Source organism: Erythrolamprus reginae, chromosome 1 (assembly GCF_031021105.1).
Source record: "Erythrolamprus reginae isolate rEryReg1 chromosome 1, rEryReg1.hap1, whole genome shotgun sequence".
In the NCBI taxonomy this organism is placed as follows: Eukaryota; Metazoa; Chordata; class Lepidosauria; order Squamata; family Dipsadidae; genus Erythrolamprus; species Erythrolamprus reginae.
The window spans coordinates 201,691,169-201,717,688 of NC_091950.1; the positions used below are offsets into that span (position 1 = coordinate 201,691,169).

General features: G+C 37.1%; 2 protein-coding genes across 6 annotated transcripts in view; one reads left to right on the forward strand and one right to left on the reverse strand.

Moving 5' to 3' along the window:
- Positions 1 to 2,854: 2,854 nt before the first annotated feature.
- Positions 2,855 to 12,373, reverse strand: ORMDL1 (ORMDL sphingolipid biosynthesis regulator 1). Its single transcript, XM_070731940.1, has 4 exons — positions 12,003 to 12,373; positions 9,651 to 9,839; positions 7,307 to 7,458; positions 2,855 to 4,779 (listed from the first exon to the last, which is right to left on the reverse strand). The coding sequence occupies exons 2-4, from the start codon at positions 9,822 to 9,824 to the stop codon at positions 4,644 to 4,646; spliced, it is 462 nt and encodes a 153-aa protein (XP_070588041.1). The 5' UTR covers positions 9,825 to 9,839; positions 12,003 to 12,373; the 3' UTR covers positions 2,855 to 4,643.
- The window catches only part of PMS1 (PMS1 homolog 1, mismatch repair system component), a 37,921-nt gene continuing 23,503 nt past the window's right edge, over positions 12,103 to 26,520 (forward strand). Inside the window, exons 1-6 of one of the 5 annotated variants that reach the window (XM_070731939.1) lie at positions 12,103 to 12,460; positions 13,141 to 13,297; positions 17,082 to 17,238; positions 19,555 to 19,737; positions 22,925 to 23,027; positions 24,800 to 24,963. In XM_070731939.1, coding sequence (XP_070588040.1) covers positions 17,107 to 17,238; positions 19,555 to 19,737; positions 22,925 to 23,027; positions 24,800 to 24,963 — 582 coding nt within the window. In that variant the 5' untranslated portion in view covers positions 12,103 to 12,460; positions 13,141 to 13,297; positions 17,082 to 17,106. The remainder of the gene's footprint in view (positions 12,461 to 13,140; positions 13,298 to 17,081; positions 17,239 to 19,554; positions 19,738 to 22,924; positions 23,028 to 24,799; positions 24,964 to 26,520) is intronic. The other 4 variants (XM_070731935.1, XM_070731936.1, XM_070731938.1 and 1 more) reach the window with 4 other exon arrangements.

Genomic DNA, 26,520 nt, shown 5'->3' on the forward strand with positions numbered 1-26,520 from the left:
ATCGCTTACAATTCGTAGGGCGCTTGCAGAAGGGAGAGGGCATAGGAAAATGAACGATTAACTTTGAGGGAATTAGCTAGGTCTTAATCCCCATCAAACCCGTAACAACAAAAAATTCGGCAGTTATGGGGGACGTTTCACGTAGTCATTTTCGATGCATAATTGTAGGCGACGCTTGCATGTTTTGGGGTTTTTTTTTAATGGCCGGGGAGCCAAGACACACAAAGTAGATTTGTTGTGGAGGCGATAACTTCGTTTTCCTTCCACTCTATAGTGGTCTGATCTGATCAGTCTGCGGAGAGGGGCAGCATACAAATCTAATAAATTATTATTATTATTATTATTATTTTATTATTATTATTATTATTTATTATATTGTAATCTTTTCAACAATAAGGGCCAGCAGTGTTGGTGTACATGCAAGCACCTGAGACCGTTCTGTACTAAAGCTACCTTCATATGCGGGTCAGTGCCTTACAGATCCCCGATTTATTCGATTGACATGTGTGTGATTTGATTTAATTTACACTAAGCATGCTGAGTTTCTGTAACATGTTTGCCGTCAGTCAGGCATGGGGGAACTGAAACACCTCCCCCGGGCATGTACAATTTATGCATGGTATGTTTGTGTATGTGTTTGCTAGTAAATGGGGTTCTTTTTAAATATTTTTAAATATTTTAAATTTATTTGGATTTGTCATGAATTGCTATATCTTGTTGTGAGCCGCCCCGAGTCTGTGGAGAGGGGCGGCATACAAATCTAAATAATAAATAAAATAAATAAATAAAATAAATGTTATGGCAAAATTATTGGTTTATGATGTATCATGTTATCCAAACTGATTAGAATCTCTAGCATCTTCCTATTATATTAAACTGACCTGTTTAACAGGTAACTGCTAGCTGGGTTGATAAAGTAAGATTTATAAGAATAACATAGGCGTTTTAAACCGTAAAGGTGCTACCATTATTTCTTTCCACAGAACCAATAAAAGCTCCAAATGAGCACGCCTATGATAGTATCTAGCATATAAACCTGCCCAGTTAGATTTTGAATCCTTACTTTCTCTTATATACAGAGGTTCCTCTATCTTAGCAATTAATTCACATCAATTATTATTGGTGCTACAAGGTATTTATCTAGACAAGTAAAGATAAAAACTACAATCCAATTCAAGTAGTGTTGATCTGAGCATAATTTTTTAAATGCAGAAAAGCAAAGTTTCCTGAGGAAAAGAATATCAAATTGTCATAGATAATCAAGACAAAGTTGGTCTTGATGCCCAGCCTGCAATATTCCAAGTTAAACTCATAACTTCAGTCACTAAATGAAGCTAAATGACCAGTTTTAATCTGATGAAATGTATTAATAGATATCTAATCGATTTTTATTAACTGAATGTAATCATTAGAAATCCATTTATGTTTTATTCAAAATATTACAATTTAATTCTATTGATGTCTGCCAACTATATATAAAACACATTAGAAGAATTCTTGACCTTTTTTGTCCACACACACACACAATCTGATATCGAAATTGTTTTTTCTGCTGCCGATATAATTGATATTATACAGAGAGCCCTCAACTTATAGCCATAATTAACTGGAACTTGTGTCACTAAGTGACGCAGATATTACTGATAAGTAATTTCACACTCAATTTTATGACTTTTTCGCTGCAGTCAAGCAAATCTGGCATCTCATAGACTTGGCTCATCAGAAGCACTCGTGATCACATTACATCAAAATATTGCAACCATCATAAATATGTTAATACCCAAGTACTACTACAAAATTCAATTACAGTACTTGAATTTTGATTACATGACTGACAGTTCTAAGTGCAAGGACCAATCACAAGACACCTTTTCAATGCCATTGTAGATCCATATAGTCACTAAATGAATAGTTATAAGTCAAGAACCACCTATACCCTTGTTGTGGAACCACTATTTAGAAATTTCATACCTGGCAAAGTTATCAGGACTGATTCTACAATATTTATTTTCATTTAGCCATCCACTGGACCTTGAAGCAAATTTATCTATGGAATTATTAAGAACTATTTGTTAACTAGAAAATAGTCCCTTTGAAAAAATATTCAAAACGATTCCTTTAATCCAAGAAAGGCCTATATATTTTAAACATCTAAATATTATGTGATGATTTATCATGTTATTTACTAGGTTAAGAGCTATGAGCCTGGATATGTTTCAGTTATAGGGAAAAGAATGGCCTAAAGCAGTGGTCCCCAACTTTCCTGACTTGGCTGCTTGGGATGGGGGAATTCCTTGTGAATGGCATGTGGATGCACATGTTCCCTTTGTGGAGCATGGGTAGGCATGGCCTGCATGTGACGCATCCAGCCCATGGGCCGCTGGGTAGATGCCCTGCACTAGGTATTGTAATCCTAATGAACATCTTCAATAAAATATGGAGAACTACTGTATTTTCCACTTTGCTCTGGATTCAGTGATCATTTCAGTATTTTGGTATTGCAAGTCATCCAAAATGATTAGACCTTCAGTGGAGTAATAATCCAATCACCCCAATAAGTGCTAAATTTGCGTTAGCAGAACTCAGTTTTTACTGAGGAAATATTTCATTATTCAGAGCTTGGAACCGAAATGACTATGCATGGTTTTTATAGTATTATAATTTACTGTGTTCTTGTTGTTGTTATATGATATATTTCCGTATTTTATGACTATTGTTAGCCGCCCTGAGTCCTTGGAGAAGGCGACATACCAATATAAATAATAAATGAATGAATGGGAGGCAGGGAACTGTATTTCAGATACATAACGCCTATAAATGATTATTTCATCATTCAATTTGAAAATAAATTCAATTTTTTTAGGACAAATTATTTTAATTGGAGTAAACCACAAAAACCAGGTACTACTGGAGAGGGGTGGGGGGAAACCTACCACATCGATGTCTTTTGTGACTACTGAAAAGGTTTCTTACTTAGTCTGCATACCATTAATAAAATACAATTCCTACATTACCACTAATTCTATTTACAGAGTTTAACAGCAATTTGTACAATGTTTTTTATCACAATGAACTATACTTGCAGTGATTCATACATATGATCAGTTCAAAGTCATTCAGTTTATTATTATAAAACATGAACATTTTAAAAAGATATTTTTCAAGAAGCAATATCAGGGAGGAACTGTAATTACCTGAAAGAAGCCTTTTCTTACTTGGAGGACATATGGTAATTATCACTGCACTAACTCCAAGAGTGTTTGTGGATAGAGAAACAACTAAACAGAGCTATTACTGGTTAGTTTAATCATGTTCAATAACTCATTGTTTTTCTACTATCAACTTTAGGCAAGATCAAACATTTCCAAAACCAGAACCTTAAAAAGCTCCAAAACTCACAATGCTAGATATAAAACACAACTCTGTGTTGAATTCCTACTAAGTTCTTTTCAATGCAGAAACATGATTGGATTGTGGATGCTTTGAAAATGATCTGGAAGAAACATTAGCAGACCTTAGTTAAACACACTATTTCACCATTATCTGTGAAAGCTAATCCTATATTGCCCCCCCCCCCAATGGATCACTTTATAAGTCACATTAAATTTAATGAGTGGATTCTATAAAGCAGAGGCGGTTTTTTTTAAGTCTTGCTTTGAAATTTTCAGGTTACTATATAATGAAAAGTGAAGTGCTGCATTTCTATTAAGCCCAAAGCACTTCTTCCAAATCTTCTTCAAATCCGCACCATAATGAGAACAGGTTATGCTCTGCTTGATGTTTGAAATTCTTGTCACATAAAGATTCTATTAAAATTGCTACCTTTCCTAGAATTTTCCTAACAGATTACAGCTCTCATTGTGAACTAATAGGCCAGAGATTCCAGTCTATTTAGTAGCTTCTGCTAGTTTCTGACACTAGGCATTTTCTTTTGTTTATGAGGAAAGTTTTTTTTTCAGATACAATAAAATGAGAATAATCATCTACTTCTGGAAAACAAGTCTACTATACCAATCAGTTTAATTGTATATAAAACCCCTGAAAAGTTAACATGTCATTCCCCAGAATTCAAAGATCTCACACTGGAAAGTTACTCTGATTAAGACTCGTGAATAGATAAGGCATGAAAATCACAGCAACTCATTAACTTTATAACACCTCAAGCTGGGTAGAAAATCATGCCTAAAATTAGCCAAACAAATGACCCCAAATGATAACTGATTGAAGTCCGTAAAACAAAGAATTGCACTATTTCCTCCCCTCTACTCCTTTCCTTACTGTTGCTGACTTACTTGTAAAAGATTACAACAATGAGTCAATACGTTTCGTATCCCTTTTCATTTCTCTTCTTACTTCAGCCTATTTCCAATCAACACTGTTTACCTTAGGAGAGCTAGGCCTGCCCAGCTATTTACAAAAAAAAATAAATTCCTGTGCTCCAAAGATGTGTCTTCACGATCAGTATATCTTCTGATGGTCTCTGATTCTCCTGTAAAGAACAACATCGGCATCTTTGCACTAGAGTCTTCAAAGAGATGTGAAACTAATCTAATAATACATAGTATAGGCTGTTCTTTCTGTCAAGGATAAGGATCAAACCAGGCCATATTTTTATCAGAGTGCTCACGCTGCCCATCTCCTGCTTAATATTTGTTGATTCCAAAGATCCTAACTCCATGCAGCTGTGGCAGTTTTGGAATAAGCACACTCAAGAGAGAAACAGTGTTCAGAATGAAATGTGTTGGGTCGTACTTGGTGTAGAAGCTTGCCAAGAAATACCTGCATTGAAAAGAAAAAAAGAAACAATACCAGAATGAATAAAAAGTTAAAATTTAAAGAAGAGCAAAATACGTTATTTCAAAAAAAAAAACCACATATTTTTATGTGACTAATTATTTCATCTTTGATTAGGAATAACCTGGTTTATGATATTGGTAGTCTTTGACTTACAACCAGTCAGTGACTGTATGACGTTTCAACAGCAATGAAAAATGTGATTTCTGATATTTTTCACACGTACCACCATTTTAGTATCCTCAAGCTCACATGAGCAAAATTCAGAGTGGGAAACTGGTTCATATTTGGAATGGTTATTGCAAATGTCTTAGGAGTAATGTAACCCCCTTTTGTGAGCATCTAACAATGGGGAAGCCAGATTCACTTAAGAACCGCCTTACCAACTTAATGTGGTAGTGATTCGCTTAAAAACTGTATCAGTTTGCCTTGCAAATTTTGGGCTCAACTGTGATCCTACATTGAGGACTACCTACACTTAAATTGGAAAAGGGATAAGTCAATTTGCCCATTTTGCTGGCAAGGTATTTTGAGGTATGTACAAAAAATGAGAATGTTTTCAACCCCAATCAAATCACTAAAGTCCAGTGGTTCTGCTAAAGTTTGGTGAAATCAATCAAAATCTGGAATGTTTTGGATTGTACCAGGCAGAACAAATGTAGAAACGCTGAGGTGTGTCACATCCCCTTCTGAAGATCTTGATATGACAAATCCTTTCACTCCACCTGTTCCATTTTCTTAGTACCTTTCTTTTAGTCTCTCCCTAGTAGCTGTCAATCTCCCTTGATTTTCACTTCTATCCCTTATCTAGGTTTTAGATATCCTTGGCTCTCTTTCCCCACCCCAGCAGAGGGCAATTTTCATGAGATGTTCATAGGATGATAAGGCTGTATATTCTATATATGTTCTATGAAAGAAACAAAAGAGTTCGGAGTTTCTGTTTTAATTGCAACATTGAAATGTAGTTGGAGAAAACAGGTTGGTAATTGACGCCTCGATGTTTTATGTGGTTAATTGCAAAAGATCCATTGGGAACTGAGTAATATGAAAATAATTACTAATAATCTTATGCTTATCCCACAAAATTGTTATTTTATGGGAATAACTGTTGGCTTGTCTCGGTTAGGCTATGAAACCTTCGACAACATCGAGCAGAGAATTTTAACAGAGCATGGTATGTGTGATAAAGCCAAGACACAGACTTAAATAAGTATTATTTACATATAGACAAAATATAAACAATCCAGAATAAGCACGAAGCAAATACAGAATAATATGCACTGAGAAATTACAAGATAGAAGCACAAAGCAAAATACAATATATATAATAAGCACGAAGCTTATACAAGAAAATACGCACGAAGCGTAAACACAACTCCCCCTCTCTCAGGCAAAGTGAAAAGGAAATGACCGAGCAGAATAATGAGCTTTTATAGCTTCAATGAGGAAGTGATGAAACAGCCTTGAATATTAACTCTTCACGTACAAGTTAACTCTTTGAGTGCACATTAACTCTTTAAGTACAAGTTTGGTACAAGTGTACAATATGCAGTTTGCAATGGCAATCCCTAACAACCATGTACCCTGTACTAACAATAACTACTGTATAGCTAAAAACCAGGCTTTCACCATGTAATCATTATCATGTTTACATTCATATAAATGCGATAGTAACAGACTTTAGGATACAGAGAAAAGTGTAAAACAAAGATCTGGATGATTTATTTCTAGAACACTGACTCAATAGCAGCCAGCAAGGATGTCTTGTTAATATCTTAGCATTAAATCTTTGATAGTGCAGGAGTGTACTGTCTTACTTTGGTATTTAAAAACAATACAACAAAGGTATATTTATAAGCAAGAATCTATGTGCAGCATAATAGATGAAATGACTGAAAACAGTATCCAACAACCAAACATTAAGTTGTTCTTTAATATGATTGTCCAGAAAGTCATACTGGGACAATTTATTTGCAAATAGCATAATAACTAGGGAATCTTAGCTGAAAGATATCTAAACCATAAAAAAATCTGGAATATTGCAAAATTATTATTTTTAAAGCATTGATTTGAGATGTAATGTTGATTATATTAAGTTTTAGTTAATTGGAGAAAACGTACAGTATTTGTAAAATAATAGAAGGTTAGGCAGTGGCATTTTGAATTCAACAGACAACTGCAAACTATTTTTAAAATGTTTATTTTGAATTAATGCCAGTTTTTTTTAAAAACCTACCTACCGTACTTCAATTCTGCAATATCCTTCTTTGTACATTTCTGTAAATTTCCATTATAAAAATTCCAAAATACTATTTACAGAAACATATTTTTCTTCCCTTTAAAAGCATACCAATTCAGAGGTACATGAATAATAGAACATATTGATTCTAAATAATTTGCAGAGTTTAGATACTGATTCGCTCACTGCAATATTAATGCCATACCAAATAAAAGTTTTGTTTTAAATCTGCAAAGTGTTAGAAGAGTTAGGGTAGGGTAGGGTAAAACTTACAAAATTATTGGTGAGATTGTGAAGAATTTTCGTGAAGATGTAAACTGTACGCCATAATCCAGCTGTTCCCAGTGTGTCAGCAATCTTGCTTTACCTTGGTCAGGCGTTTCAAAAGGTGTTCCTTTTACTGCATGCAAAAATACATACATTCCCTGCAAAGGCAAAACAAATCCACCCAAAACAAAAGTTAAGCTCTGCTTCATTATTAACATAAAATATGCAATCTGAGTGAAAGATCTGAAACATTAAGCACCAGGTTTTTAAAATATATTCTGCAATTTGCCAAAAGTTTAATAAATATTTGAACAATAACATTAAGATGTATTTTCCCATAGAAAGATTAATCCAATTAAACATTTTATTCTGGCCCAGATCTCAGTTACCGTATTTCTACTCCACCCTAAGCAGCTTGTTTCAGTAAAGTCAGATAAGGCACAATCCCATGAAGCCAATGATTCTTGCTTTCGATTTCATAAGACTAACAAAGTTTATGTTAATTTGTTCATCTTTTTTATTAAAATATATAGAGAGACAAAAAAGTTGAAGTATAGTGATAGATCTCACAATCAAATGTAGACAATGGGGCATTATAGGCTAGCTACCTACTTAAAACATTATGAGATATGCTTCGCCCTTCACTTTAAAACAAATTGCCAATCATTCAAGGAAGCATTATTTGTGTACCATTGATCCAATGCCAGAGAAATATTATTAAATATATGCTTAAGTATATATGGTGCATGTTTGTGCCAAGTTTGATACACTAATTCAGTAGTGGAAAGCTTAAGGCTTTCTAGATGCTACAGGATTGCAACATATAAATATCTTTTCTATGGACATTACCACTATTACCATATGACCATTGGGAACTGTAGATAAATAACCTCCTAATAGGCTCCCCATCCTATTTTAATCCAAAATTTGCTCAAAACTCATGTTTTAATCACCAGGAAATTTTCAACTCTTAATGATAATCGGGAATGGAAATCTGATTAATTTTCTACTCCTATAATTTTATTTCTTAAATTTATATCTCCCTTTAATTTTGTTTAACACGAAGTAGACTTCCTTCTCCTGTTTTCCATTTAACACCCTTGTGATGTTTGCTTTGAGTCACTGGCCCAAGTCACCTTACTTTAGGTGGACTGTTTCTAGCCCAGCACCTTAGCCACTACACCTAAGTGGCTCTCTTGTAATTAAAAGATAACAGTGTAATACTACAGGTCATCCTTTACTTATCACCTTTCATTTAGTGACCATTCAAAGCTACAACGGCACTGAAAACAGTGACCTATGACAATCCTTCGCACTTACAACCATTGCAGGTCCTTTCAGTTACGTGATCAAAAATCAGATGCTTGGCAACTGGTTCATATTTATGACGGTTGCAGTGTCCTGGGGTCATCTGATCATCTTTTGTGACGTTCTGACAAGCAAAGTCAATGGGGAAGCCAGATTCACTTTACAACTGTCTTACTAACTTAATGACTACACTTAACAAGTATGGCAAGAAAGGTTGCAAAATGGGACATTTAACACTTATCTTGCTTAACATTGAAAGTTTTGGACTCAATTGTGGACATAATTTGAGGACTTCCTGCACAGCTCAGGATTGAGCTGTAGAGTTCTTCCTGCTCTTTGAACTTACTTGTTTGCTTGCAGATGTTTCATTACTATATAAGAATCACTTGGTTGAGTTGGGCTCTTATAGAAATTGAATGAATAATAGAAATTGAATGAATAAAATAAATAAGTATCATCAAGAGAATGTGGGGTTTCTGCCTGTTTATATATAATAGTTTGTCCTGCCAGTTCCTCCATGGTGGTTCCTTGTTTATTATTATTTCCTGACTGACATTTCTGAGGTTGATCTCTAGCTGAGATCTGGCTGCTGGATGGAATGTGTTCTCAGTTTGTTTTCTTAGTTTTATTTTATTATTTCTTTTGAATGCTATGCATTCTAATAATTGTGTTTGTATACCTTTATAATGATAATTAAAACAGGAAAGCAAAGATACCAATATTAATAGGCACCTGGGGTGCAATCCCAAAACAAATGAAGCACCATTTGAATACCATCAGCATTGACAAAATCAACATCAGTCAATTGCAAATGGCAACTTTAATAGGAACAGCTTACTTCCTACAACAATTATCTTTAATACCACCAAACAACATCTGCTTACCCCAGGTCCTTCCCAAATGCCAAATCCAATGTAAACATCTGGTTGACACTGAAACCAACCATTCAGTTATATAATTATTATGATTATTATAGTTGGGAACCACCCAGAATTGCTTAAGATGGAAAGATATATGCATTCTGCAGTTCAGGGATGCTCACCAAATTATGAATAATATTGGTTAAGGTCCAAGCCACTGGAACACTGAAGAAAGGGATGCTGAGCAAGACAATATGAAGCAAACCAACTCCAAGGGCGTACGTGAGCCACATTCCTCGGCTGTTCATGACCCTCGTGTTGGGGTTAACTTCACTGTGAGCAACCCCAACATTCATTTTTTTGCTTTAATTCTGAAAAGTAATATTGGAAAAGAAAATGCGCATCGTAAAGCATGCTTTTCAGGATTAGTCATACCACTGTCAGACTGAGAGAGGCCATCAACACCTGCTAAGACTAACTCAGCATCTTACATATTAACAGTACAAAGTATTTGAAGTGTTGTGTTCCAGCAACATTTGTCACTGTAAGGCAATTTGAAACAATTAACTTTTTAAAAATCTAAAGCAGTGTCCAACCCACTGCCCAGAGGCTAATAACAAAGCCTGTTAAGATCACATACAGCTAGTAATGAAGATCACAGACTTTTAACATTATATGATTTATATATAATGTAAAAATTGACTGTTTATTTTAAATTAGCTTAATGGAAAATTATTTACAGAAATTTTTTTATGGGTAGAAAAATCATTTTATATGTCAATAACAATTATGTATCTCTGCTAGATTTGTTATTTATTGCAGAAGGGTGAAAAGAGCCATTCCCCAAAATTGTTTATGAAAGTTTGCATCAGCTTTGATCAATTGACTGCAAGTCAACCCAGAGACTTTCATAAGTTGACATGTATTGTATTTTCTTACCTGTCTCCTGTCTACCATCCTTCATATATACACCCAGGGTGAATACATTGGCACTTAAGATTCCATTGCCTATTTTATTTGAAAATAGTATTTTTTATCATTCTGCTTACAAGCAGATAACTAGTGAAAGAAAATTCTTTGACTTCTGAAGGCAACATTAGCTGTTCAATAACTGTAATCATAACTCTGTGGTAGACACACAGCATCTTATCCACCCTACTGGACCAATTTGGAATGTTTTAACATGAGCATCCAATACAAAGGAAATTTATATTTAAAAAGAACATGATGCACAAGGCAAACAAGCATAACAGACAAATCGCCCAACCCCACACATGATTCACCCTGTAATTCACACTATTCAAAAATTAGTCATGTTCATTAATTCAGTCGCCATAGAATCAGCCCAATCTGTGCACAATTAAGAGACCTAAAGCAGAATTGCTTATTTATGTTCAAGATCCAACTATAGATGTATGGCATACAATTAAAGGACAGTCTAAAATAAGTGAATGGCAAATATCCTTCATCTTTAAATTATTTAGGTTGTTTATCACTTGTCTTGAATTTTCTAAGCAAGATATATACTGCTCGAAAAAATAAAGGGAGCACTCAAATAACACATCCTAGATCTGAAGGAATGAAATATTCTTATTGAATATTCCATTTGCACAACTATTCTATTTGCACAAAAGTATGTGAAATTGACTGTCAATCAGTGTTGCTTCCTAAGTGGACAATTTGATTTCACAGAAGTTTGATTTACTTGAAGTTATATTCTGTTTTTTAAATGTCTCCTTTATTTTTTTTTGAGCAGCAGATAGATAGATAGATAGATAGATAGATAAGAAAATATATAGCAATATGTATGCTGCTATATATTTTCTAATCTATCTAAAACGTGATACATATATATACTGTATATATATATATATATATATATATATATATATATATATATATATATATACATACTGTATATATATATATATATAAATATATATTTATATATGATGTAATTTACACAGTTCTCTCAATAGGGTTTTTTAAATCAGCGTTAAAATAAAACTGGAATTTAACCTTTAGTCCACTGATTCTGAATAGATAAATTCAGAAAGCAGCTCTTTGTTTGTGTCGCTGGTAAGAAACCAGGAAAGGGCTAAGAACTAAACAAAAGATCCCTTTAGCTTCCAACACCCGAAAGAGTCAGATTAGCGTTAGTAGAAATTAGTAGATATCCTCAGCTGGTCCATATATATATTTCGGGAACATGCCAAGCAGGCTCTATTGGGCAAAACCAAGCGTAAGTCGTGCTTTTAAAAACCCGATTATTATTTTTTAAATATTATTATTAGGGCTTCAGGGCGAGCAAAAAGCAGAGAGGCCCGACTCCCCGCGCGTCAAGGTGGCGAGCTACGGGCATTGTTTTCCCCATCCAGCGCAGCCGCTTTGTCTTCAGCTAGTCGCTGGGCTGCAACACACCTTCCCCCGCTCAAGCACACCAGTTGCGCTAACCCGGGAACCCGGCCGTGGACCACATTTGCGCAGAACCAATTCCCCCTTCCCTCCCGCCTTCGGTTTTTTTTCTACAGCACCTTTTCGCTAACCGGGGAAACAATCCCGCGCCGAGCCGCCCGCTTCCCAAAGCTTCTCTGTAGCCTCTTCTGAAGTGTTGCCCTGTAAAGCAAAGGGAGGGAGGAGATTGGGCCACCGTTAGCCCCGCCCCTTCTCTATCAGACGCACACGCGACGGGGAAAGCCGGGCCCCGGAGGTTCAGAAGGAGGTGGGAAAGAGAGGCGAAGGGAGTCCTTTGACCCGCTACGGAGGAGGAAGTACAGTATGGCTTTCGGCCGGTCCTTTTTGCAGAGCTTGCTTTATTTTTAGGTCTCACTCCCGCTTCCTGGCTGCTACGGTGCGATAGGCCTGGGGAGGTCACGTGGCTCAGGCGAGCCTTTCCCCCCCTCCTCTCCCGCCCTGAGCTGGAGCAACGAACAAAAACTAAACCCCCGGAGGCTGAGTTCTTTATCTCTCTCAGGGTTGCTCGGTGCAGGCGGTGTGTATTTATACCCATGGCTTGAATTTGCTTTTTCTGGAATGGCTGCCTGCTTCTCTGGCCTTGGGCGAGTTACAGGCCGGGAATGCATTGCTGCCATGGGGTGGAATAGATGGTGGGCAGAGCTGTTACAGGTTGCGTTTTGGTTTGGGATTAATCCAAAATCGCTGTAATCTCAGTTTGGAAGGGGCTGTGGTTATAAAAGAAGCATTAGGACAGTGGCTGAATAAACAGCCTAGGGTTTTTTTTAAACATGGTTTTGCTGAAGCTCTGGGATTTATTTCCATGTATTCTTGCCTATATATTCTTTTTGGCAATAATACTGACTTCATTGTACTTGTTTAAAGATATTTATCTTGAGTCTGAGGAAAAAGGCGGCATATAAATCAAATGAATGAATGAATAAATAATTTTTGCCTTTTTAAAGCATTATAGTAAGTGATTTTAAGCCTGAAAGGCATATGTAGATAGGAGACCACCAGAAAATGCCAGCTCTTTAGATTGGACTAAGAAGTTGAAAAAGCATCCCTGAAACATAGCATAGCAAACCATTCCCTTATTAGCCAAGAAAATAACATTCTTCTGCATGCCCAGGCCTGTTCATTCATTAGGAACTGAGTTCTACCTGAGTGAGATTTTTAGTGTTTCCAGCTATTTATTTTTTAAAATTGCTTTTCCAGTGCAGCCAATTAAGAAGATAAAAAAGCAAAGAATACTTCAAAGAATATGGTAATCTTGAATTTATCATAACAGAACTATTGTGCAAGCAGAAAACTGAAACCAGCATTTATCAACAACATAGCCCTCAGTAGAGGTCTAAATCAACTATAAATTAAGGTAATTGTTTAAATTTTGGAGCTTGCTTGAACGTCTGTGATAATTGGAGTCTTAAAATATCTGCTGAAGCAAAGTTTGAAAAGAAAGAACTGCTAGCAGGAAAAAAAAGTGTTTCATATGACTCTCAATTCTTGCACAGATACCGGTAACTACCCAAATAGCATTTGGCATTTAGCCCCCCAACAATCTGGATCCTCATTTTACCGACCGTGAAAGGATGGAAGGCTGAGTCAGTCTTGAACCTATGATATTCGATCTGCCAAACTGCTGACAGCCAGTGATCAGCAGAAGTAGCTTGCAGTACAGTGTTCCCTCGATTTTCGCGGGTTCGAACTTCACGAATAGCCTATACCACAGTTTTTCAAAAAATATTAATTAAAAAATACTCTGCAGGGTTTTTTCTATACCACGGTTTTTCCTGCCCGATGACATCATACGTCATCGCCAAACTAATAATTTTTGCAAATAAATAACAAAAAAAATAATTATTGTTAATAAATAATTATGTTTATAAATATCAGAATCACTAAGTGTCTTATTCAAAGGTGAGTACCAGTAATAATGGTGAGTAAATGGTTAAGGGAATGGGAAACAGTAATTTAGGGGTTTAAAGTGTTAAGGGATGGCTTGTGATACTGTTCATAGCCAAAAATGGTGTATTTATTTCTGCATCTCTACTTCGCGGAAATTCGACTTTCGCGGGTGGTCTCGGAACACATCCCCCGCGAAAATCGAGGGAACACTGTACTGCACTCTTAACCACTGCACCATCGAGGTTCTCTAAATAAGGTTTATAATGCTGGTTTAGGAGGCCAGGAAAATTGCAGTGGTTCTACATGGTTCCTTGAGTAGCTTGAAGCTTTATGATGGCACTTTTATGTTGAACCAGAGAAATCATAGCAATGTAGCAGGTACAATATACAAGTAGTCCTCGATTTATGACTCCGATTGAGTCCAAAATTCATGTTGCAAATGAGACATTTGTTAAGAGAGTTTTGCCCTTTGACCTTTCTTGCCAGTTGCCATAGTTGTTAAGTGAATCATTGCAATTGTTGTTAATCTGATTGTTAAGTTAAGTTAAGTTAAAGCCCTTCATGGCACCGGACCAGATTATCTCAGGGACCGCCTTCTGCTGCACGAATCCCAGCGACCAGTTAGGTCCCACAGAGTTGGCCTTCTCCGGGTCCCGTCAACTAAACAATGTCGTTTGGCAGGACCCAGGGGAAGAGCCTTCTCTGTGGCGGCCCCGGCCCTCTGGAACCAACTCTCCCCAGAGATTAGAATTGCCCCCACCTTCCCTGCCTTTCGTAAGCTTCTTAAAACCCACCTCTGTTGTCAGGCATGGGGGAACTGAGATACTCTTTCCCCTTAGGTCTTTACAATTTACGCATGGTGTGTTTGTTTGTATCTATGTTTGGTTTTATAAAAAGGGTTTTTTAGTTGTTTTAGTATTGGATTGTTACATGCTGTTTTTTATCACTGTTGTTAGCCGCCCCGAGTCTACGGAGAGGCGGCATACAAATCCAATAAATAAATAATAAATAAATATGGCACAGGCTAAATACCAATAACGTTAGGGTGTGTTTGCGCAATGAGCTAAATCATATATTATGCCTATGCCAATTACTTAGGGAAATGCTTTACTCACAGATGAGAACCTTCTTTTGATCGGCTTCTAGAAAAGCCACTTGAAAACATTCTCTGAGGACATTATGCTATGTTAGCCAGTAAAGCAGCATTGTGTTGCACACAGAAAATACTAGATCTGGATTAAAGCCTTCAAATCTGTACTTGAATTCGAAGAACATAATCTGGAATAAAAACAAAACTGGAAATAATGAGACACTGAGTTTAAGGGAATTGCAGGGTGTGAACAGATTAGGTTCCTATAATCATCCTTTTCCTCATGGAGCTCTTCCTCCTGCCCTTTCTTTCTATATGTTTGTCCACATACAATATGTACATTTGTTTCTCCTCTTTGATTGTGGCAAGTCTTGCTGGTCAGCCCAATCTTGATATTCTCCTCAGCTTCTTCACACAATTTGTTTGATTGCCAAGAGAGGAAGTCACACTTCTCATGCCATATGGCACAAACAATTTTCTTTACCTTTCTCGTAATTTCCAAAGCTTGGAGGCGTTTTCCTTTGTCAGGAACCCACAAGTGCCTGCATGCTGCTGTACATGAGCAGTGTCTGGAGATCACCAGGAGGGGAATTTCAGCTCCAGTGAATAGTTTGCAAATGGGACAACTACCACCATCACCAGCTGGGCAGATTAGTGATTACATGGGTAACTCCTGGCAAGGTCCCATGTTCCAGGAAGAAACGCAATAAGCAAACCAGCCCAAAACTGGACAGACAGGTAACCATAGTGTCCACTCTATACCTATAGTTGTGGATTAGAAAGATTCCCATCTTCTTCAGGGCAAGTCATTCCTTCCATGGGAGAGGCAAAACAGGCTGGTTTCCAGATAAGAAATATGTATATCTTGCAGAGATTCAGTCTCAACTTGTTTCTTCTCATTTACATCCTTAATCTTACAGAAACCTGGCCAAGGCTTCTGCATCCTCAGTTTTGGTTGGAATAGAGTTGTGTAATTGAATATTAGATCATGCTTTACCCTAAATCATTAGGTCATTCCTCCACGTGCTTCCCGTAGATACTGAACAACAGGGAGGAGGATTAAACAATTTGCAGCACTCTGTGGACAAAATTGTGTCTTTTCCTCCCAATTCATAAAGATGGTCGTCAATAGGACAACATGGTCAAAGATACTCAAAACCAGCATGTTATTTTAAAAGTCCAGGAGAAATGGACTCCCGCATTCAAGTCTTGATGAAGGTCATACACCACAGTCACCAATATATTTCCATCTATATCTCAGGCCTGAACTCTGACTAAAAGGTCCTACATAAACCACACTAAGGAATGCTACAATTGTAGTCTTGCCACCTAACATCCTTCATACAATGAGAATGTTGGAAACCAGTTTCTAAATTGGCTGAATCCAAGGAGGGGTCTTCAGGAGGACACTCACCACTGGTTCTTACAAGGTAGAAGCAATAATCTTTTTTCTCAAAGAGATGCTGACCACCTCCTAAATTCAGCCCCACCTCATGCAGACATGCTTACATAAACAGCCAGGGAGGATATAAGTGTAAACTACATGTAGCAGAAGTCATTCCATCGGTCATCCTATCCACTTCCCCAGAATGAAGAAACAAATGAATCTTGGGATAACATGGCAAGATGCTATCCCAGATACCATAAACTGCTCATATAAATTTCAGATGAAAGTATATGTGAAAGGTTTCATCAGCAAAATGCACCAAATTATGGCTCAGTAATTTGACTTAGCACTATGCCTTTACCTTCAACTCTTCGTTTTATTTATTTATTTATTTATTTATTTATTAGATTTGTATGCCGCCCCTCTCCGTAGACTTGGGGCGGCTAACAACAATAATAAAAACAGCATATAACAAATCTAATATTTAAAATAACTAAAAAACCCTTATTACAAACCAAACATATACACAAACATACCATGTATAAATTGTATAGGCCTAGGGGAAAAGGATATCTCAGTTCCCCCATGCCTGACGACAGAGGTGGGTTTTGAGGAGCTTACGAAAAGCGAGGAGGGTGGGGGCAACTCTGATCTCTGGGGGGAGCTGGTTCCAGAGGGTCGGGGCCGCCACAGATATTCACAACTCTGAACAGAAGAGAACAATGAAAAAGAAAGTATCATACTCTTTTAAATTGTGGTTTTTATCTTTTTTAGAAATCCCGTTTCTGAAACCCAAAACATGAAGCAGCTACCAGCAGAAACGGTTCGACTTCTTTCTAGTTCACAGGTCATTGTATCAGTTGTCAGTGTGGTTAAAGAACTTGTAGAGAATTCTTTGGATGCTAATTCAGCCAGTATTGATGTTAAGTTGGTAAGTTTTTTAAAATTGGGATTAATGTATGGGTGAGAAGACCATATTTCCTTGGAAAGTAAAACTGACTTAAAACACGTGCAGCCCTCTCCAGCTCCATTTTCACTGGCAGAAGCACCGCGGGCCAATCCTTTACTGTTTCCAGGGTGACCCCGTGGCTAGATCTAAGTACCCCAAGGACCAGATATGGCCATGGGCCTTGAGTTTGACACCCCTGATCTAGCAGTTTAGGAAATACTACTTTTAACAAATATATTCTTGATTTTAAAACATATAATTATGGGGGGGTCTTCCTATTGATTTCATTTTTCATTTTCAATAATACATAATCATAGAGTGGGATTATTGGTGCTCTTTGAGCTTGGTTGTTTTCTTGCAGACATTTCATCACCAAACTAGGTAATAGTAACACACCTAGAAGGGAATTTGCTTTCTTTGTATACAGTGGTACCTCAAGATACGAACCCCTCGTCTTACGAACAACTCGTGATACGAACCCGGGGTTCAGAAAAATTTTGCCTCTTCTTACGAACTTTTTTCGAGTTACGAACCGGCGTTCGGAGACTGCTGGGAAGCCGCGCGGCTGTTTTAAAAGGTGACAGCCGGGCGGCGGGGCTTCCCAGAAGCCTCCCGAACGCCGGTTCGTAACTCGAACAAAGTTCGTAAGAAGAGGCAAAATTTTGCTGAACCCTGGGTTCGGTTCGGGAGGTTGCTGGGAAGCCCCCCAGGCCAGCTGCGACCTTTTAAAACAGCCGCGCCGCTTCCCAGCTGTCTCCCGAAGCCGAACGCGGAAGTTCGGCTTTAGCGTTCGGCTTCAGGAGACAGCTGGGAAGCGGCGCGGGTGTTTTAAAAGGTCGCAGCCAGCCTGGGGGGCTTGCCAGCACCCCCCCGAACCCCGAACCCGCACATGCAGATATTGCCGGGGTCATGCATGAGGGCAGTGTGCATGTGCAGGGGTGGGGCACATGTATACATGGTCGCACATATATGGGGGGGTCATGCAGGGGGGGTCGCACACATTGCATTATGGGTGTGCGCGTACACTCTTGGCACTCAGTGCTGAAAAGCTATCACTGTACTAGAATTCTGTTACATTTAGATCCTAAAACCTGTCCATCCAACCAAAGTGATAAATGTGTATACAGTGATCCCCCGGTTATTGCGTTCCCGACCATTGCGAACAGGCTAATTTGCGATTTTTGAACCCGGAAGTCAAAACACCATCTGTGCATGCGTGCCCTTTTTTTCTATGGGCACGCATGCATAGATGGCGCCGGGCAGATCAGCTGCTGGGCGGCTTCCCTAGGTCTTCCCCCTCTTGGCGGGCATCAGCGAGGAGTTTCCCCACCGCCCACGCAAACTCCTCGCTGCTGCCGCTTCGCTCGGGCCGCTTCCCAGCTGAGTACTCAGCTGGGAAGCGGCCCGAGCGAACGGCTTGTCCGCAGCCTGCCTGCCCGCGCGCCTGCGGCTCGCGCGCCCTTCTCCCGCCCACGCCGTTCGCTCGGGCCGCTTCCCAGCTGAGTACTCAGCTGGGAAGCGGCTCGAGCGAACGGCTTGTCCGCAGCCTGCCCACGCCGTTCGCTCCCCCTCTTGCTGGCGGGAGGGCGAGAAGCCCTCCCCAGCACCCGCTCGCCCGCCCTTCGCCGCTCGCCCGCCCTTCGCCCGGCCACCCGCCCTTCGCTCGCTGCTCACCCGGGTTCGGGGGGGGGTGCTGGCAAGCCGCCCATGCCGGCGGCGACGTTTTAAAACAGCCGCACGGCTTTCCAATGAGTCCCGAAGACAAACGCGGAAGTTTGACGTTTGTCTTCGGGACTCATTGGAAAGCCGCGCGGCTGTTTTAAAACGTCGCCACCGGCATGGGCGGCTTCCTAGCAGCCCCCCAAACCCGGGTTGGGGGTCCAGGGGGGTGCTGGCAAGCCGCCCATGCCGGCGGCGACGTTTTAAAACAGGAACCCCAATCTTCAGCTCCTCGCTAGCGCTGCGGGAGTAAAAACACCATCTGCGCATGCGCAGATGGTGTTTTTACTTCCGCAGCGCTACTTCGCGAAAACCCGATCATTGCTAGGGGTCCTGGAACGGAACCCTCGCAATGATCGGGGGATCACTGTATTCCAAAGTTTCCTATGTTGGAAAATTGACATCAACTGTTGGCTTCAGTGCTTGACAATAAATATTGATGATAGATTTCCAGATTTGGAAAACCAAATTGTCCCTTATTAATTGATAGGTGCACTTATCTGTAAAGGTGTTTTTGGAATTGAATAACTCCAAAAAATGTTCTGTGTTGCTTGAAATTAAATTGTCTTCTTTATGTAGGAGAACTATGGTTTTGAAAAGATTGAAGTACGAGATAATGGTGATGGGATTAAGGCAGTTGATGTTCCTGTGATGGCAGTGAAGCACTACACATCAAAAATAAGCTCTACTGAGGACCTTGAAAGCTTGAACACATATGGTTTCCGTGGCGAAGCTCTGAGCTCCATTTGTAGCATATCACAGGTAAAAGGCTAATATAGTTACAGGCTTTTGTGTCTGTTTGTAACCTCAATTCTGCAGAAGTGAAACATTAACCCATTTGATTTTAAGGTATCTAAAATACAGATAGCCTATTGGGAGAGAGTATATGCTGGGCTTTGCATGTACTGTCCTACTTCTTTTGAAGTACGGTGTCTGCAGAGGGTATCTGCAGGGGGTGTTATGGTTTGGACCGAGGCAATAACATTGAACAATTGTAAAAGAAATTGAGATAAAACCAAACATATGGGCCGGTCATAATCCTATTATATTTACAATAAAGGGAAGAAAAATGGAAATAAATGGATTATGAATCAGGCAATAATAAAAGAAAATAATTACATAAACTATATGAAAAAAGAATTAGCTTTCTTCATGAAAGAAAACTGGAACAAGGAAACCACAAACCAGAAACTGGGATACTACAAAAGCATATATTAGGAGCTTAACTACAGCATATACTATAAGGAGAAACAAAAATGAAAATAAACAAATTAATGACTTGCAAAAGAAGATTGGAGTATTAGAATATAAACAACAAGTAGGACTGTCAACATAAAATTAGGGAAGAAATAGAATTAGTTAAATATAGAATTAATCTATTAACACAGGAAGATTTGGCACAGAAAATCAAAAGATCTAGAAAACTATTTTGAATATGGAAATAAATTGTGCAGGTGGTTAGCATATAAATTAAGAAAAGAAAAATTTATAGAACAATTATAAGATGAGAAGGGTAATATAAAAGTAACAAGAGAAGAAAAAAAGTTATAACACTTAAATACTTTAGTGAATTGTATAAAAAAGAAGAAATAAGCCAGGATTACATACAAATGTACTTGTAACAAACTACCAATAACAAATTTGGATAGAAATACATGAAATGAAGAAATAATAGTTACAGAGTTAGAGAAAGCAATACAAAAACAAAAGAATAACAAAACTCAAGGGCCATATGGTATTATAGCAGAATTTTACAAGGAATGATAGAATCCATTGAAAAAAACTGTTATTGGTAACATTTAATGAGGTCTTAAATAAAGAAGAAACTCCTAAAACTTGGGCAGAGTCAACATTAGGAAAACAAAAGATACAAAATTATAGGCCAATCTCACTGTTGAACATAGACTACAAAATTTTTGCAACATTAATAGCTGAAAAATTAAAAAATATAATCAATAAACTCATCCATTCAGATCAAAATGGTTTCCTGCCAAGTAGATACATCAGAAATAATACGAGAATGATCTTGGACACATTAGAATACTATGAAGTAAATCCAGGAAAATCTGTAGCTCTCATGTTCCTCAATGCCCAAAAGGCCTCTGACAATTTAAATTGGGATTTCCTTATAAATAAATTAGAAATGATGAATTTTGGTCCAAAATATATTAGAATGATTAAAACATTATATTCTAAACAAGTGGCCAGAATAATCGAGCCTTGATGACTTAGTGGTTAGAGTGCAGTACTACAATCTACTTCTGCTGATCACCAGCTGCCAGCAGTTTGGCAGATCAAATCTCAGTAGGCTCAAGGTTGACTCAGCCTTCAATCCTACCAAGGTCGGTAAAATGAAGACCCAGATTGTTGGAGACAATATGCTTACTCTCTGTAAACCACCTAGAGAGGGATGTAAAGCATTGTGAAGTGGCATATAAATCTAAATTCTATTGCTATAATTATAAATGATGATTTAACTGATCAATTTGATACTCAAAAAGGAGTTTGTCAAGGATGTCAACTGTTCCCTTGTTATTTATATTCACTGTAGAAACATTGTTACAGCAAATTAGGAAAAATCCAAATATCAAAGGGCTTAAAGTTAAACAACAAGAATATAAACTTCAGGCTTTCATGGACAACTTGGTATTTATAATAGAAAATCCGCTAAAAGTAGGGACAAAACTATTAGAAGAAATAAATAATTTGGAAATGTAACAGGCTTAAAAATTAACAAGAAGAAAACTAAAATAATAATTAAAAATTTATTAAATAAACAAATTCAAGAATTAGAAAGAAAATTGCAAATCCAAATCGTTAAAAAATTAAATATTTGGGAAATAATACTGACAGCTAAATGTTCAACAATTAAGAAAGACAATTACATTGAATTAAATAAACGAATAGAAAAAGACTGGGCGAAATTGAATAAATTACCTATTTCATTGATAGGGAGAATTGCAACTGTTAAGATTCTGTATTGCCAAAACTACTTTATTTGTTTCAAACTATTCCAATAAAATTACTTAGAAAATGCTTTGAAAGCTTAAACAGGATGATATCAAAGTTTATTTGGGCAGGGGAAAAACCAAGAGTCAAATTAAAATATTTACAGGATAATAGAAAACAAGGGGGCTTTGGACTGCCAGAGTTGGAAATATACTACTAGGCAACTATTTTGCATTGGATAATGGATTGGATACTTTTTAGTAATAAAAGAGTACTAGCAGTCAAAGAATATGATCTATGGGTTGGATGGCATGGGTTCTTATGGGATGAAAAACATAAAACACATTCATATTTCCATAATCATAAAATTAGAGAATCGTTACGGAAAATATGGGCCAAAATAAAACACCAACATTATAAAGAAATCCTGACTTCGTTTTCCAGTATGGAAGCAATTATCCACCCCAACACAATAGACAAAGATAAAATGGTCAGATGTGCGGAAATTCTGAATGCAGAAGAAAATTTAAAAGATATTGAAACCTTTAATCAACAAGGAGTCAAAATTGACTGTTGGCCATATTATCAAATTAGAGAAATTAAAGAAAGTCAAAAGGAAATTTGGAATAGCAAAAGAGAAATCAGGATTAGACAAAATTTTATTGGGTCCCGGGGGGAAATAATAACAAAATTTATAAATATTTACTAAATTATAAAATGGAGGAAGAAATTGTTAAGGGAAATGTGTTGTACAACTGGCAGTACAATTATTAGAAAAATTTTAAAATGCGCAGAATTAGATAAATTGATAATAGAATTAAACCAGAAAGAGGACTCAGAATACTTTGAAGTTTGGAATTTGTTCTATAAGTGGTTGGAAAGGAAGAATAAAAAGATGTATAAATGTATATATTGATGTTTAGTTAAAGAATGAATATAGGATTTTATAAAAATTGAAAAGGAAATACAGTTTACTTGACATTATATTTTTTATTGTTAGATTTCTATTACAACAAGGACAGCGGATGATGATTTTAGCACCCAGTACAGTTTTGATACAAGCGGTCATATAATTTCTCAGAAGCCATCTCATCTTGGAACAGGTATGGCTTTTAGTCCCTTTATACAACTCTCTTATCTTTAGTTCATCAGTTCAGGGCCACGAGTACTTGGAATTTTTCTGCTTCAGATAACAGAACAACAGTTGCATCACATTTTAAAATTGGAATTGATAATTAAAATTGTGATTTTTAAAATAACTAGATGAGTTAGATATGAAAAATAAAAACACACACCAAATTGAGATTTTATTCATGTACCCCTATACATTCAATATGTAAAACTCAGTGATGGGGTCCTATGGGTATGGTCAGGTATACAGAACCAGTAGGAAAAAAATGATTTTTTTTCTTTATTTCCCTTCTGGGCTCTGGGTATGCTTTTCCTATTGCAGTAAATGAATTTTAGAAGAGCTCTCTCTCTCTCTCTCTCTCTGTGTGTACATACACATATAGTATGTATGTATATTTTTGTGTGCCTGTGTGTAATTGTATGTACGCATGTGGCATATATTCATAAAATTAAATAGTATATTTTGGATGTTCAGTAATAATAAATACATAGGGAAATTATATCTCTTTGAGGCAAGGAAACGCCGGGCACCCTAACCCTTGACATGAGTGATGTCAAGTTGGTCACCTTTAAGCCAGCCACATGACCTTTAAGCCACCCCCGGTCACATGATCATCAAGCCACTCCCACCTGGTCACCTGGCCGACCAGCCACACCCACAGAATAAGCCACAGCCACTATGTGGTAGTAAAAAAAATTGCTGCCCTTCAGTGGTATAATTTCATAAAAATAAAATTGGTTCTAGACATGAGGGATTCTGAAACGAAAAATTCAGCAGAAGGAGAACTGTAGCAAAGGACCAGGTGTACCCTTGAGATTGTGTTAAAGAAGAAAGCAACTTCTGATTGTTTCAGTCACATATCGTCTCAGATAAACCTGAATAACTATGGAACAAAAATGATTATTTTAAGTAGGAATCAAAATTGGCGAGTTGGAAGAGATATCAAGATTGATTTAGTCTAATTGTTCAGTATTCATTCACAATCCACACTTAAGAATGATATCCAACTATTTCTTCTTATGTTTTCAGTTCTCTGAATAAAATAAAACTAGTAGGACCAAATTTTCTTTTTATTACCAAGAAATGCTACACACTTCAAAATAGAAGATGATAGATTGTTGTCTACCAGAGGTTTTACATTCCAGAATTACTGCATTTCTTGAGGGACTTAAATTTAACTTTAGTTCAGGAAAATTTGAGAATTTATGGCATCAAATGGATGAAAAGGATCAATCTTTGAAATTTTAGTGATTTATAGATTGCAAAATTTGAGAATCTCTGCTTATTTGCATTATATTACTTGTGTTTTTTAACTTTGCTGATATAATACAGCTCATAGCAATAGTATTTTGCAGCACTTTCTAGGCAATTTACAGAATCAGGATATTGCCCCAACAATCTGAATCCTCAATTTACTGACTTCAGAAGGATGGAAGTCTTGAGCCAATCAGGATCAAGTTGCTGACAGTGAGCAGAATTAGCCTATGCAATATTGCATTCTAATCACTTCACCTACCACAGCTCTTTTTGGTATACATTGACTACAGCTACTTTGATATTTCTCAATTTAAAAAGCTAAAATGACAAATTATCCTCAGAACTGATTGATGCAGCCAAGGTCAAAGTCTGTAGATTAAAGACACTTAACAACAATTTAAAACAATAAAAGGATATATTAATAAAAGCGAAAGAGCGTCTATGTTAATTTTCTTTGCTTTTCTTCTCCCTTGCTCTTCTTGGTAGGGACAACTGTAACAGTTCAAAAGCTGTTCAAGAATCTGCCTGTAAGAAAACAGTTTTATTCTACAGATAAGAAATGTAAAGAAGAAATTAAAAAAACTCAGAAGCTGTTGATGGCCTATGGCATTATAAAACCAGAACTGAGGATAATGTTTACGCATAACAAGGTAATAATTTTTTTAAAATGCTGCTTCTCATAATCAAAATCTGCATTTGCTTTTGGATAAAGAACCCTGCCGTAATCTCTGCATAGTTACCTCAAAGACAAGAGTGACATCTATTGGGCAGATGAAATTAAAATGTTTCATGTTCCTACTCTTGTAAAAATGCTTATTTTATATATATGTTTGTGAATGTTTAGTTTTTGAAAATTTTAAATTTAATTTAAAATTTAAAATTTGAATGAAAAATATAATTCTGGAAAGAACATTGATCATGTACGTTTATTGAGATCCAATTCACAGTTGTTTAGAAATATTTGCTACAATGAAAAGTTACCTCTCCAAAAATTACACCCCGAGTCTACGGAGAGGGGTGGCATACAAATCTAATAAATACGTAAATAAATAAATTAAATTGCTTATTTTATTTTCAGCTGATTTGTTCATGATCCAAGTTGATTTTGCCTAGCCCCATGTCATTGAGATGATACAGCAGAAAAAAAATGACCTCTGAACACAAAAAATGACAAATATTTCTATATATTGTTGGGGATATAACTTTCACTTTTTATTCGAATTAGGCTCAAAATATAAGATTCATTCATAGTCTTTAGTGTAAACTTATAGTTCTTGAAAATCAAAGGTAAAATATATTCATTCATTCATTCATTCATTCATTCATTCATTCATTCAATTTTTATGCCGCTTTTCTCCTTAGACTTAGGGCGGTTTACAACATGTTAGCAATAGCACTTTTTAACAGAGCCAGCATATTGCCCCTACAATCCGGGTCCTCATTTTACCCACCTCGGAAGGATGGAAGGCTGAGTCAACCTTGAGCCGGTGATGAGATTTGAACCGCTGACCTTCAGATCTACAGTCAGCTTCAGTGGCCTGCAGTACAACACTCTATCTGCTGTGCCACCCCGGCTCTTTAGTGTGTTTTGTGTGTTTTAGGCAATGTTTGATCATCTTGTCCCCATCCCCCCCCCCCAACCACCACCACTCCCGAATTTCTTGAAATGGGTCCAGAGACCAGACAACATAATCTTATACTAGTAGCCATTTCTTCTATTTTCACCAATACATCCTTTTTGTAAAAAAAATGCTTAAGTTAATGAGGAAATAAAATGTTTCCTGCCAATGTTGTAGGAACAACCAAGAATAGTAAGAAGAAGATAGTTTTGGAATAGCAGCAAATATTTACGATTGAGAATTGTAGTGTCGTGAAATAGGAAATATTTTCACAACTGATGAAATAATCAGATCTGAACAAAAGATCAAATTATTGATTTCAGCCTGTTGCCTTTTTAAAAATTGTTCATATGGTTATTGAAAGCATAGTTTTAAAACTTTTAACACAAGAGGTCGCTCATTAGCTATAGCTATGTGGCAGAAAAGCCATCCAAAATTTTACATGTTATGAACATGACTTTCAGTTTCTGATATACAGGCATATACAGTATGTAGCCATATAATTATCATGAACAAAATTGAGGCTTTGGTTTATTATAGGGAGGGGTAAAAAAATCACTATCGCAGAAGTACAAAAGTATTTAGGGA